A 15,370-nucleotide genomic window follows, 5' to 3' on the forward strand; every position below is an offset into this window, starting at 1 on the left:
GTCTGGTGAGACACTCACTCATGCTACTCAGAGAACTGGGGTTATATACATAACCTTAAGTTCTCTTTCATAGCATTCGTTTCGTGTCTCACTATGGGAGGAATACTGACTGCTGGATTGCCAGACATGCCTGTTAAGAAGACAACTGTTCCCAACAGCACTTCACAGGGGAGAAGCTCCCACCTGGGAAGAACCTGCACTGAGGACTGAATGCGCTAGGTTAGGTGCTGTTACATCTAACCTGTAAAACCTAGCAAATGTGTGAGGAGGCTGAAGACCCCTGCTAGTATAGACCGGGGCAATTGCTCCTACTATCCAATGGAAGAGGCGCTGTTTAGACACAGGCTTTCCCTTATGTGGATTAGCCCAGGACACGAATAGCTTTTCACTTTGTCCGACACTCTGGGTTCTGTCGATATAAATGCGCAGTGCACGGACTGGACACAAGGTATGCAGCCGCTGTTGCTCCTCTGAGGAGAAAGGCCAGAACATCTGTAGGGGAACATGTGCCGACAACCTTTGGGATAAAGGCGAGGTTTAGCCGCATACTGACCCTCGTATTATCCGAGGACAACTGAATGCATGACTGATGCACTGAGAGAGCGTGGATCTCTCCTACATGCTTAGCTGAAGCTAAAGCAATTAATAGAGCTGTCATCAAGGACAGAAATTTTAACTCAACCTGTTCCAGGGGTTCAAATGGGCAACAGGAGAGCGCAGCCAATACTGTGGGAAGGTCCCACGATGGAGCCAGTGGCCTAGATGTAGGCAATTTACGCCGTGCACCCTTCATGAAACGGCATATTAAGGGATGCTGGCCAACAGTCTTCCCCTCAAAACCAATATGGCAGGCTGAAATTGCTGCCAAATACACCTTGATGGTGGAGAAGGCTTTACCCTTATCAATCAGGGCCTGAAGAAATGACAGAATCACAGCCACAGAGCATTGAAAAGGGATGGCCTGTGATTCTAAGCACCAGCTTTCAAACACACGCCACTTGTGCTCATATAGTGTCCTAGTAGACGATGCTCTAGAGCAGGGGTGTCAAACTCAAATACACAGTGGGCCAAAATTCTAAACTGGAACAAAGTCGTGGGCTAACATTAATATTTATTGAAAAAAAAAAATCTTCCTCTAGATACAAGAATGAATCTTTTCTTATGGACTCAAACACGTTTTGCTGAAAAACTGAATATGGAACAAGCAAAGCTTAATACTAAACAATATATATATTAGCTGTATAATACCAGTAGGCCAGCTCTAATAGTAATTTGGTATGGCTTCGCGGGCCAAATGTAATTAGGCTGTGGACCAAATTTGGCCCGCGGGCCAGAGTTTGACACCTATGCTCTAGAACACTGAATAGTGTCGATAAAACTATGAGGGAGCCCCACTGTGTTCAGGTTAAATCACTCACAGGCCAAGCCCTTAGAGCTAGCATCTCCAGGTGGGGGTGGAATATTTCCACCCGTGCCTGAGACAGGAGGTCTCTGCGTAGTGATAACAGCCAAGGTGGGCCGCACAGCAGCTGAAAAATCTCTGCCAGCCACTGCTTCCCTGGCCAGTGCGGGGCTATCAGGATCATATAGTGACCTCTCTCTCTCAATTTGGCCAGAGTTGGAGAAATGAGGGCCACTGGGGGAAAAGCATAGAGGAGGGTTCTTGGCCACTCGTGAGCCAGAGCATCCACCCCGAGCGGCGCTTTCTGATCGTGCAGCGAGTAAAACACTTTTTCCTTAGTCATCAGGTTGGTAAGCCAACACATGCTTCCCCATCTTTTTCGCCTTTGGCAATTTCTTACCATCAAAACGAGATTTTACAACCTCTGTTTGTATGGCGGGCCATGGGATGTTGAGCCTAGCAGCTGCGCATGTCCTGCATGTCGAGATCCAGGGGAGACGGCGGTGTCGGTTTTTCAACCTCGCCGGTAGCCGAGGGCTTTGCAGCCCAGCTGATTCTAGGTGGAACCCTCCTCCTCCTCGTCAGACAGGAGGAGTTCTGAGTCAGCCGACTCATCTCCGTCATCATTAGCATCTCCTCCCCGGGCGACTCCAACATGGGGGAAAAACTCACATTCTCCAGCGACGGGAGAGCGGCCGCGATGGGCTGAGGGTCTGCCTCTGCCCAGCTCGGCCTGGCGTTGTTGCCAAATCATCAGGCATCTCAATTTCTCCTTGCGCTGCAGCAGCCTCACACAGCAAAGAGTCGCCACCCGACAGGTTAGCCTGGCAAGCTAGCCTGTGCGGAGTTTGCGTGGGAAAGCCGCGCAGTGGATACAGTCGTGTGCAGGTGTCAAGGCAGCCTGAGCCTGAGATAAGCCTAGGCATGCTGCACACACGGGTGTGTATCCCAGGCAGAAATCCTCTTGCCGCAAGGACAAAGTTTCGCAACTTCGTTGTCAGTCGTAGCCATGGTTAGCTAGAGGGTTGTGCACATTAGCGAGACCAACACTGAGTGTGGAGAATATTGCTATTTCTCAGCTAGCATGGGGTGAAAAGTAGTGCTACTTTTCTGCAGGTATTGCTACCTAATGTGTAAAACCGCTAGTGCCGAAGGGTATTGCTACCTCATGGTGAAGCTAGTGGTACCTTTATTAGCAAAGTGTTGCTACATCGCTTTGGGAAAATATTGCTACTTCCCAGGGTGAAAGTATTGCTACTTGACACCAGCACTAGCTACAGAACAGTATTGCTACTGCTTGTATGCTAGTGGACAACTGAAATGCTGGGAACAAAGCGCCCGGTGACCGAGTTGTTCACTCGAATCTGTGGACAGTTTAGCTTTACCACCCAATAGCACAGTTGTCTTACAGGCTTCTGTGAGAAGTGAGAAGAGGTTTTTGAATGACATCTGACGCTATGTCAGCCTATTATATAGGGAGGCACTAGCCCCTCCTGACATGAGCGTCACTTAGCCAGCCCTTACAGGCTCGAGATGCTCCATAGCGGCAAACTCTTCCCGAACGACGGAGGGTTTTGCGGGGTTGAGGAGGCGCACGCGTGCGAACACCGGGGGACCGACCGTCGGGGTATAATGTTCAACCCCGTGCTTCGTAGCCATGTTCATGAAATTAGGAACAGTCAGTGAAGGAAACTCCAAGAGCAAACACTGAAAAACATTCCCTGAAGTCACAAAATTAGCTCAATTCAGGGGCTCGATGGCTCGAGTGAAACAGTGTATTAAAGAAAAGGACAGAGCATCGAATAAGCGTCTGTTAGCGACATCGACCACCAGTCCGTGGGCACAAAGAAAATCGGCGCCCAAAATTGGCACAGAGCTAGTGGCAACAACAAAGGTCCACTAATGAATGGAGGACTTTTTTTCCACTCGATAAAAGTTAATGTGAGGGCTCCCGATGGTTAGGGGCAAATGCAATCGCATGGCAGGATTCTGTAAACGGACCAAACGTCAGTCAGGAGAACCACCGAGATTAGTTAGTCATTAATATACTGCTGCTGCATGGGCTGGGCTGTAGTTACATTTTAAGGGTTTAAAAACTGTGTTTTAAAATAATTAGCGGTAATAAAAACCATGAGAAGCCGATAGTGATCACTGACTGTTTTTAGGGGCTTGTTGATATTAAATAACAAGATACAAAAGCAAAACATGTTAAAACACATCAGTCTTATTAAGTGCAGAATACTTTGGACCCAGACGCAGGATTCATCACGTTATCACTTAAAGACCGGATACCGGTCATGGAGGCTAACAAGGGCTGCCCAAAGAACATCTGGATTAAGACATACGGCTTCAAAAAGTTTTGGTGCTTTACAGTAGCCGCATAGACACCAGTAGTTTTACCTGACTCTCTCGTCCTCATGTGACGGATTGTTTTCATCTTCATCTAAACTAAGTGCTGGTTGACTATTTTCATTCTCTCTCTCGGTTTGCTCTGGTTCAAACTGGAAAGGCTGAACAGAAGCCATTTCCAGTGCACTGCTAACTGTGAACTGGATGCGGTGCAACCGTATGACGTCACTACCCAGAGTGCATTGAGAACTAAATAGGCGTGAAAGCGGGAGTGAATGTGAACACGAACGGTTGTCTGTCCCTGTGTGTTGGCCCTGCGACAGACTGGCAACCTGTCCAGGGTGTACCTTGCCTCTCGCCCCATGACAGCTGGGATAGGCTCCAGCGCCCCCCGCAACCCTGAAAAAGGACAAGCGGAAGCGAATGGATGGATGGATGGTGCTTAAGGAAAACATTTGGCGTATTTTAGTACCACATATGTGTTATTGAAAGCACAGTACATATTTTAGCGCAAAGATGTCTTAATAGCCGGGGTTCCCTTTAACCAATGTGAAGGATTGCATGGATCTTCCTTTTGTTGTCTTGTATTACAAACTTATACAAAATAGTTGCAATTAAGTTGCACTAATTTAAGGAGAAGTGTATCCTTTTCAGCTTCTATGATGTGGTATTTCTCACACATTAAACTATCCCAGATACCAAAAGGCGAGAGGCGGGGTACACCCTGGACAGGTCACTAATCTGACACAGGGCTAACACATTGAGAAAGACAGCCATTCATACCTATGGGCAATTTAGAATCACCAGTCAATCTAATCCCACTAACTGCATGTCTTTGGACTGTGGGAGGAAGTGGAGAGAACTCCCACAAACACAGGCAGAACATGCAAATTCCACACAGAAAGACCTGGCCAGATGAGTCAAACTCAGGACCTTCTTGCTGTGAGGCAACAGCCCTAACTACCGCACCACTGTGCTGCTCTGAATTAAATTAACTGTAGATATTTAATTTAACTAGGCTATATTTACCTTTTAAACCTTGCTGTCCTGTGCTTTAGATCACAAAGATTCAAATTAGACAAACAAGTGTCCTCAGTTGTGAAAACGAGTTTTTACCAGCTACGCTAAATCTCCAAGGCAAGGCCCTATATTCCACATAAAGACCTTGGACAGCTTATCCATGCCTTTATTACTTCGAGACTAGACTGTTGCAATTCTCTGTGCATGGGCCTCCAATTCTCTCTCCTCCAGCGTTTGCAATTAGTTCAAAATGCCACAACACGCCTCTTAACTGGCACCAGAAGGCATGATCACATCACCCCTGTTCTAGCCAATCTACACTGGCTCCCTGTTAAATACCGTATCGTATTTAAAATCCTTTTGTATACTTTTAAAAATGGCGCCCAGTTACCTAACAGACTTTCTCGACGTGTATAGCCCCAACAGAGCACTCAGATCCTCTAATGGCTCTAACTTTTGTGATGTGTAGCTCGTTAGTCAGTGTCTGTTTTAATTTTGAAAAAGTGTCTAGCCTCAAAGGATTCCCTTTCTTTGTCCCTGTCACAATGACACGTCATTGGTCGATAGAGATATTTTATCCAAAAATGTATTATGCGTATACATTTGTCATTGTTATGTTTCTATTTTGACAAAACAGAATACTGTGTCAAAGCCTAAAAGGGAAACTGAGTAAAAATGCATCAGAATTACAGCCTGATGAATTCTGCAAGACAAACATTTCCTTCAGGTTTCCTTTTTTCTCACAAAAAGTGAAAAGAGAGACAGAAGATAGAACATAGAGAAAAGACTGAAAATGTATTTTCAGAGTAAAATTTGTGGAACAGCAACATGAGGTCAGACAGCCTGAAAACCCCCACAAGATATCTGCAAATTAAGCCCCACATGTATGAGGGCTCCTACAGTAGCCAGCATCTGTGATGAGACGTAGAAGCCATGTATAACCTGACCTCCTAACCACTTAGCTGCAACCTTTCACTCACAAGATTTCATTCATTGCCCAGTGTGTGCCAAGCAGGTGGAGCTCTTCACTTGTTCTAATAAAATGCCTTGGGTCAGAAAGAATAATGTGTGACATTTCAGAGACTCCGTGTGGAGCTGAAAATTAAAGCAAGGAAAAGGAGAGTCACACAGAGTGAGAGCGCTTACCTCCCATCCCTGTCCCAGTCGTAAACGTCCACCTTGACTGTCCTGGAGGGAGGTGAGACAAGGAAGCCAAGGTGAGATAGACATAGGGGAGATTTACAGAAGATAAGAGGGAGTGTGAGGGTGAGAAAGTGAAATGGCAGGAAGCCAATAGGGAGAGACCATCAGAAAGTTGAGTAAGTTAACTTTTCTTCAAAGGATGTTTCACATTATGAAATCAATTAAAATAATGGTGACCCTAAAGTTATACAGCTTACCAATGTCAAAAATTATATAATTATATAATATATAAAAATTCATTCAATAATGAAAATAATGGAAAAAATAATACGTATAATGGATTATATATTTGAAATAAGACAACTTTAAAAAACATTGTAGGCCTTCTTCCTTAAAGTCGGTGCTATGACTCAGATTCTTTCAGTCGTGCGATCATCCATGTGACCGTGCGCTGTGCTTTAGAGTATGAGGTGGAGTGACTCTTGTTACTTCTTGTTCTTTTCCTGTACAGGTTGATTGCCTGTGTGAGATGCAGGTCCAGTTTTCTGTGACTTAAACAGCTACTGTGTAAGAAGTAATTAAATGTAATTAAATTCAATAAATTTATATGTTACACAGCAGAAACTTGTATTTGTTTTATAGTCGGATTTATTGTTATTTTAGTGTTTATTCTTGAGTGTAGTTTGGATTTTATTTGCATGATTTTACTTTGATATTTGTATTGCGTTTTTTGGACAATTTTATTGTGGGATTTTTAGTGTAAAAAGTATTTATGCATGCTTTCTTCCTCAGGGAATAAACTTTCTTTGATTAGACCTACTCAGTCTCTGTGCCCTGGTTTTCTGATACACATACTCCTCGTATTTAAAGAACCTCCTGATGTGAGGTTTAGGCCCACCAGCTTTAGTGTCTAAACAAACAGCACCCAATCTCAACAATAGTCCGCTCAACCTGCTTTAGTTTGTACAGTAAAGACCCTACAAGATTTGAGACAAAGCCCCAACAATCAGATGATATCCTTGCTGATAGGAGTTTATTTAGGCTACGTTCACACTAATGCATTGTTGTTTGAAAACGCATCGTTTTCTCTCCGTTTTGACCTCCCGTCCACACTGAGACGGCGCTTTCCTCAAGGAAAAAGGCAGCGTTTTGAAAACGCTCTCGAAAACGCATACATTTCAAAACGCAGCTGTTCCGTTGCAGTGTGGACACACGAAAACGTAGACTTTCTAAAACGATGACGTATTTTAGTCATGTGACGCAGTCATGTGACCAAATAAACAAAGATAGCAGAGTACATTATACAGCGGTTGTTTTGACTGCCCTAAAAAAGATGAATATCAGTTTGTACGCGCTCCAGATAGCTTTTCTTTAAATTCTTTAATTCTCACTCGCTTTTGCAGCTTTGTACTTTTGTGTTACTCGTAGCAACAACTCCCCCTCATTGTTAGTCCATTTAAAAATGTATTATGTCTGATCATGGCAGCACAATAACAGGCCCTAAGCACCAGCCATAGAGGCAGGAATATACCAAAGCCAACAAGTCCGTCCAAAGGTGCCCTAGAGACTATCCACCATATAGTAGCAGAACATAAGATGTAAAGAACAGTATACACTGAGAGGCTTAACCAAGTGGCTGAGATAGTATATATGGACTAGAAGTCCCAAATACCCAATACAAGACACCACCAAAGGAGGTGGAGAACAACAAGGTCCTATGGCACCAAAAGTTCCAGACAGACAAGCAGCTGCTGGCAAACTAACCAGACAGTAGTGCAGGGGTGTCGAACTCCACGCCTCTAGGGCCGGTGTCCTGCAGTCTTTAGATCTCACCCTGGGTCAACACACCTGAATCACATGATTAGTTCCTTACCAGGCCTCTGGAGAACCTCAAGGCATGTTGAGGAGGTAATTTAGCCATTTAAATAAGCTGTGCTGGATCAAGGACACATCTAAAACCTGCAGGACACCGGCCCTTGAGGCCTGGAGTTTGACACCCCTGTAGCAGTGGGTGACAAGGAGCAGAAGACAAAAAATTGTGATAGATATGGCAAACCCAACAGACAGCAACATCAGGAAGGAGGACAAGAAAATAGAGAAGGAACAACTGGAGCAGATGTGGAAAGTAAAGTCCAAAGCAGTCCTGGTGGTAACAGGAACATAAGGAGTTGTAACCCTGATACTGGAAGAGCAGCTCCAGCAGAATCCGAGTGTATAAGAGGTCTCTGTGCAGAAGAACACAGTCCTAGGTACACCTAAGATACTGCGAAGAACCCTCAAAATTCCAGGCCTCTAATAGAGGACTCAAAATTTAGCATCACACATATACCCCCCACACATTCATCCTAGCCATTATTAACAGTAGTCTGACCTCTAGTGTGGTGCCAAATTTTTTAAAGATGCTATTGTGCAACCCTTTTCTTAACCTTTTTTTGTCGAGCCTGTCTCCAAGCTACCTTTGTTGCCTAAACTCCTTTAAAATTTTGTCTACTCTCAATTTAAGTCCCTCCTGTATGAATATGAAATTCTAGAAGTGTTCCAATCTTGTTTTAAAACTCACCACAGCACTGAATCTGCTCTATTAAGAGTCTGGTGATGACAGACACTTTGTGCTCCAGTGGATGATGAGAGGCATCCCCACAGATACAGCAGCCATGGAAGCAGAAGAATATCCTATTAAGAAGGCCCTGAGTAAATGTGGTTATCCCAACTGGACATTCACTTCAGGTGCGAAGAAAGACAACTACTGTCTAAGGGAAAATCCTTAGTAATCCCTTATTTGTCGGTTGATTTAGGCTTAGATGTACATACTGTGCGTGTGTGTTTGCTGCTTATTACTTCTGCATTAGTCTCAATAACACCAGCACTGGCCTGACACTGAGTTCACGGCCGACTGCTGGCATTATTCTGACCACCACAGAGTTCAGCTTTATACAGGATTCAGTATGAATATGGAAAGACAAACCTCAAATCTTCAATTTGAAGACAGACCCAGTTTAAGAAAGAAGATGATGTTTCTGCATAAGTCTGAAGTCCTGATGAGTACAAGTGAACCTTCAGATGTTCTATGCTTTTCATGGATGAAGTCATGGAACTTCTACAGTCGAAAATGTAATGAGAACTTGGTTGGGGCTCCTTCACCCTCCTTCAGCTCATCTATATTTCTAGGTTGGGTTTTTTCTTATCTTCCTCCTGACAATACCTCTATGGGTTTAAGGTTAGGGACGCTGGTTGTCCAATAAAGCACAGTATGTCATGAGACTATGGCAGCAGACAGTGAGGAAAGAGGATAAGGACCCAAATGCATACATGTACAGGCAGTAGTGGGTTTTAACAAAACATGAGCCGTTTATTAAAAGCTGAATGAAAATACTAGCAAGAGGCAAAACAGGAACTGAGGCTTAACTAACAGAACTAAACTGGATGAATTAACTTGGACATGGAACCTGGAAACATGGACAAGAGAAGCAGACGTCCTGATAAGAGACAAAGAGAAAACAGACAAAATATATACGCACACGAGGGTGATTAGGGAGAATGGAAACACACAGGAAACACAGCTGGAAAGACTTGACAAAGACACAAGGAAAGCAAAACTAGCATTGACACTCTGTAGCTGCATCAAATTTCCATGATATAACCAAATTCTGACTAGCAGACTGTGACCTAGACATAGTGTAGGTGGCAAACGTCTGTGACAAATTAGCCTGCACAGCAACAGACATGTGCAGATCAACAATGCATAATATGGAGAGCAGGAGAGAGTACGACCGTGCAGCGTTTAAAGCTTGGAAGTACTCACATTACTTTGAGTTTGATTCCGTAAAAAATTACAAAAACATTAGCGTCTGCTGTTCACTCTGCGTGGGAAGAAAACGTCTTTCTACAGCAAAAAATTAAACTTCTGAGCGAGCTCCGAGCACGCTGCCACGGGAATGTGACATTCACAGAGAAACCCCCGGATCCTCCCACTGACATGAACGCTGTGGCACCGGGCAAACCTCCACCCGCCCCACTCCTGCTAAACAGGTGACAACAGATTTAAGAGACAGGACTTAGTGCTGCTCAATCTTTGATTTTATAAATTTTTTGGTGTGTTTTACTTGCATCTATTTGAAAAAGTGTAAACACAAAACATTTTTTTTTTAATTTTATAAGCTGGAATCTGCAGAAAAGGTTTAAATGTTAAACACATTTCTTCCAGTCAGAGACTGCTGCATATAATTTAATTTTTGCTTGATGCAATGTGCATGAAACTAAAGATTAAAACTAATAAAAAAAATTTTCAAAACAGACTTTTTCATTTGCTTCACTTTTATATGATGGATTATGCAGAAAAAATTGAACTGGGCTGAAAGATCTGTTGCTTTATTACTTATTCAGGTTGTGCATCATGTTTTTAAAAAGTACCGTAATAAAGTAACCAATTACTTTTGAAAATAAGTAATCGGTAAAGTAATGGGATTACTTTTTGGAGCAGTAATCAGTAATTAGTAACTAATTATTATTTTCAAGTAACTTGACCAACACTGGTAAAGACATATATTAAAGAGGTGAGAGCTCTTTTGTCTGACTACAAATTAGTAGGAAATTAAATTTGAAGTAGTAGCTGTCGGGTTTTTGTCTTTATTTTTTTTATTTATTTATTTTTTTGCAGTAGCTGACCCTGTGTTAGCTCAATATAAACCTTTATATTCGATAGCATAATGATTTAAAATAAGAAAGTAATCAGTGCACTGTTCTCTCACCTGTCATAGTCTCCATTACAAAGTGCTCGAACAGGAATAGTAAATGACTGCCAGACAGGGTTTAGGTTGTTTTTGATCACCTCAGTCTTGTGGCAGATCGTAAACCTGCAAACAAAAGGAGACATCTCAACATAGATGAAATGTCAGGAGGGGGGAGTTTTTTTTTTATCATGAAACACATGTTGGTGGGCTCTAGGATTGACAGGAAATAGTGAACAAAATGTGTCCCTGGATACCACATATCCCTGGTTAAATAATGACATTTGGTAAGGCTTCATGCTACTAAGTGTTACTAAGTGTTTTATCCTATTGTAAAGTGTCCTTGGGTGACTTGAAAGGCGCTCATAAATAAAATTTATTATTATTATTATTATTATTACTCATCATCTAAATGAAATGTAACATTAGACACCAGAAACAGTCCAGAGTAAACAGAAAGTTTTCATCCTGAACTATATTTTTGAAATACTTAAAACTTAAACGAAGTACAAATTAAAACATTCTACTTCAGTGTAGAGAAAATCTATAACCACTTCTTCCTTCTGAAGAGTTAGTACCTTTCACTCTCCTCATGGGACTGGATCCAAAAGACAAATGTGTTAGCGTTTTTTTTTTACTCACCGGCAGTAATAAGGCCAGAACTGGAACAGAGGAGCAGCGCTTTTCTTTAGATGGACAGCTAACAGATTGACTGCATATCAGAGGATATACAGTTTCTCTAACAATTCATACATTCCAAACAAAACACTCACGTGCCATCCTCGTTGCTCCGGTAGAAGACAAGGAAAGGATCAGACTTGCCAAAGAAATCCTTTTTATCCAGCTTGTTTGCACAAAACTGCATAGTGGCTATGTCCTAGGAAAACAAGAACAGTTTCTTTCAGGATCCGGTCTATCTTCAAGTTTATTTTTTAAGAATGAACTTGTGAATTTTTGAACATAATTTGACAATAAGTACTTAAAAGAGGATGTTGTCTAGCAAACTGTAATATCCGTAGACAAAAAGTCTATTGAGCACATGACTCAAACCCAACAAGAACTTTACCTAGTGGCAACAGGATATAACACAGAGCCATTTAACATTTAATAATAATAATGGATTGCATTTATATAGCGCTTTTCAAGGCACTCAAAGCACTTTACAATACCACTATTCATTCACTCTCACATTCACACACTGGTGGAGGCAGCTACAGTTGTAGCCACAGCTGCCCTGGGGCAGACTGACAGAAGCGAGGCTGCCATATTGTACCATTGGCCCCTCTGGCCAAGACAGGTAGGCGGTAGGGGATCAAACCGGCGACCTTCCGGTTACAGGTGCACTTCCCAAACCCCTGAGCCATGGTCAGTGCTGAAGACAGCACATCAACAAGCTCTGAGCACAAGATACAGGCTGGGGTCTATCACACCAGTCTTGTCTGTGAAGACCAGTCCAATGGTCTTGACAGAGAGTTGGGGAATGGCTGCAATCACAGCATTGTAAGATGGTGAAAGATATACCCTTAGGCCCCCTCCTCGATTCAGAGATGGTCTTTCCCTTTTCACGTAAATGACCTCCTTGACTCCCCGCTCGATGTGTACATCCTCATGATTGAAAGAGTGTCCACTGGCCTGGAGGTGTAAATAGACTGCGGAGTCCTCGCCTGACGAATTCTTCATCGTACCATCAGCTTTGCTAGAGGTTGTTTGGTTTCCCTGGTGTATAAATCATCAGCGTACACTATATTACTCTATTTGTGTCGGGTGGTTTAAAAGCCACCCGACACAAATAGTTTAGAAATGTTTAGAAAAAATGCTTCTCAACTGTTCCGATAGTCCTGACACATAAGGGTTTTCACTTAGGCAACAGTTGTCCTTCAATCCTGGATCGGGTGGAGCTTTCTTTCCATTGATCAGTGATCTTTGATCAATGAGCTTCGATCAGTGGGCTTTGATAAGTGGTAGTTGATCAATCGTCATGAGAATTAATGATCAAGGAACTGACCTCCCAGCCCATTGTTCATTCAGTGGTGCTGGTTTCAGTCATTCTGCAAATGTACTGTTTATAAGGTTGGGGAGACCTGCAGTCAGCTGAGACTCAAGAAGTCACTTGGATGAGTGACGAAATGTTTCTTCCACTGAAAACACTACGTCCAGAGGAACAGAATCAACCTTTTGGGATCCTCAGAAAGATGGTCATCCATATGCTGTTTTGTGTCTCTGCTTCATCTTCAGCAAAGATATGATCCAGAGATTGAAAATCCCATTGGTCCTTGGGTTCTGGGCATGGGCCTACTTCTGTGAATGGCTGGAATACTGTATTTCTACCAATTTGTTTTGTTTCTTTAAGAAAGAAAGAATGAGGTTCTGGTGCAAAAGGTATTGCAGTACTGGGTTGACCGTTAATTGAAATGTATAGAAGATAGATTGTTGCTCAGAGACAAACATTTCAACAATAAATCCAACAGGGCTCTCAGAGTTCTCAAGGACTCTTGAGCTGTCACCACCACCACGAGTCTGATAGTGAAGCAAAGAAGGTCAAACCTGATTACATATATACATAACAGTAATCTGATCTTCTTCAACATGGATATAAAAAACAAAGTGTAAAATAAGGATTTATAATTCATGAGCAGCTCTTCTCATCACACTGAGAGTATGATGCAAATTACAAAATTATCCTGAAGTCCTTTAAATGGTCATTCAATATCCAGGTAATTTAAATTTACTTGGTTAACAAATGGAAACACAGACTGTGGCCATCATGAGGTCGGGCTGCCATGCTTAACTTTCTAACTCCTCTTACTGTTTGTATCACAAGGTTCATCTAAGCTGATACTAACTCTGCAGTTACTCAGCTCCTCAGCGGTGAAGATGATGGTTCCACACTTCTTCCCAGGAATACCACTAAGAAAGTGAGAGAGAAAAGTGTAAGATACAGGACAACAAGTATTTAAAAAAAAAGATTTGTGGCTGACAATAAAAGAATAATACTTAAAACTAAGTATGGATCATTCAGATCAAGCTATAGTTTACTGTTCTCTGGGAAAATCTGACTACTTCCCAATTTCAGCCTATGCTAAATTTTTAGTGCCAGTAACTTTCCATCACAGTGATTAATCTCAGCAGCTGTTTACTGGCCCAGGAGCTGATTCCTACAAGTTATCATTGTCAGATATAGGAGAGGATAAAAGAGGAATTCTGGAGGCTCAGGAGGCACGTCACCATGATTGTTTCCAACCAGAAGTCAACCTGTCATCGAATTTGTCTCAGAGGAAAGAGCACTTTTCATTCAGTGATGAATTACAAAACAATCTCGGCAATTGTATTAAAATTTCATTAAGATTAGAAAATGAAATGTGAAGTCATTTCTCACAGAGAGAAATCACCTGCTAGAGCAAAGGCTCTGTGCCCTTTTCTCTGCTTGTGCCCTGTTGCAAACTGCTGGAAGTGATGCTTTGTTGTTGCTTTTTCATGAATTTACTATACTTACAATCTATCTGCCTCCAACTAACAACCATGTTTTCAGGACATTAGTATATACTCATAGGTCATTTTTAAGATCTGATTTATTCCCCAGTTTGTAAATTGGAGTTCCATGTTGTTGGAACAACATGGAAACCTGAGTGATAGATTAATCATATGTGTTATTGGAAACATCAAAGAATCTTTGTGAGCATTTCTAAAATAAATATTCAAACCATACACATCTTTAACTTTAGATTTTTTTTAAATTTGTCTATAATAGCGGCCACATCTGATTCTGAATAACATAACATCTTTAATTTAGGAATAGAGGGTGTCTGACTATTTATTGTAACATCATCACTTTCAGTGCAACCTAGCTCCTTCAAGCCTCTTGACAGATTTAAGTATTGGGTTTTGGGACTATGTCATGAAATGCTGAGCAGTTTACTGCATCAGTAAATAAGATAAGATAAGATAACCTTTATTAGTCCCACACGTGGGAAATTTGTTTTGTCACAGCAGGAAGTGGACAGTGCAAAAGTTATGAGGCAAAAATTAGAATACAATAAGAATAAATACAGTACACAACTGTACAGAATAGAATAAAATAAAATACTATATACAGTAGAATAAAATAAAATAAATATACAATAAGATAAAAATAGAATACAAATACAAATACAAATAAAAATAATTATTCAAGCGTGTATTTGCTTGTTTCCTTGGTTTTTCAGTTAAATGGACCATATTGAAGCGGTTGCTTATCTCTTTCAGATTTCTCATATCATTCTTATCAACCCAGTTAACAGAGGTGGTGGTTTACGACACCAACTGTCTTCCATCTATAATCCCGTTTTGAGACTCTTCCCAGCGCCTTAACACCCACTTACATCCTGGGTCATTTGACCTCAGTGAATCACATGATAGGGTGTGACAAGGTCTCACAGTGGGTTTACCTGAAACACCCGTTTTCACACCTTGGCTCCTGTTATTAGGCAGAGGATCAATAGGGGGTCCATGACCCTCTTAGGGATACTCCCTAAGGGCTTAAAATCTGGGATTCTCCACCAATTGCTCTTAGAACTGAAGAAGCTTCTCGGATGAAACGTCTTCAAGAAAGTGTAATATCATCAGGCCGCTCAATTTGAGATCATCTTATTTTGTGCATAGATGCACACCGTCTTAATTATAGAGACATCATGAAACCACACCTGTCTAGTTTGGGGCCCATAATTCTCCTGGTCCTAGTCTGAAATATCTG

General features: G+C 42.0%; 1 protein-coding gene across 3 annotated transcripts in view; it reads right to left on the bottom strand.

The window, feature by feature from the left end:
* The window catches only part of LOC113023039 (copine-9-like), a 187,304-nt gene that overhangs the window by 55,949 nt on the left and 115,985 nt on the right, over positions 1 to 15,370 (bottom strand). For all 3 annotated transcript variants that reach the window (XM_026169094.1, XM_026169093.1, XM_026169092.1), the window contains 4 exons: positions 13,485 to 13,548; positions 11,415 to 11,518; positions 10,663 to 10,767; positions 5,918 to 5,959 (listed from right to left, as the gene is read on the bottom strand). In XM_026169094.1, the coding sequence (XP_026024879.1) occupies positions 5,918 to 5,959; positions 10,663 to 10,767; positions 11,415 to 11,518; positions 13,485 to 13,548 (315 nt within the window). The remainder of the gene's footprint in view (positions 1 to 5,917; positions 5,960 to 10,662; positions 10,768 to 11,414; positions 11,519 to 13,484; positions 13,549 to 15,370) is intronic.

Source organism: Astatotilapia calliptera, chromosome 5 (assembly GCF_900246225.1).
Source record: "Astatotilapia calliptera chromosome 5, fAstCal1.2, whole genome shotgun sequence".
Taxonomy (NCBI): Eukaryota; Metazoa; Chordata; class Actinopteri; order Cichliformes; family Cichlidae; genus Astatotilapia; species Astatotilapia calliptera.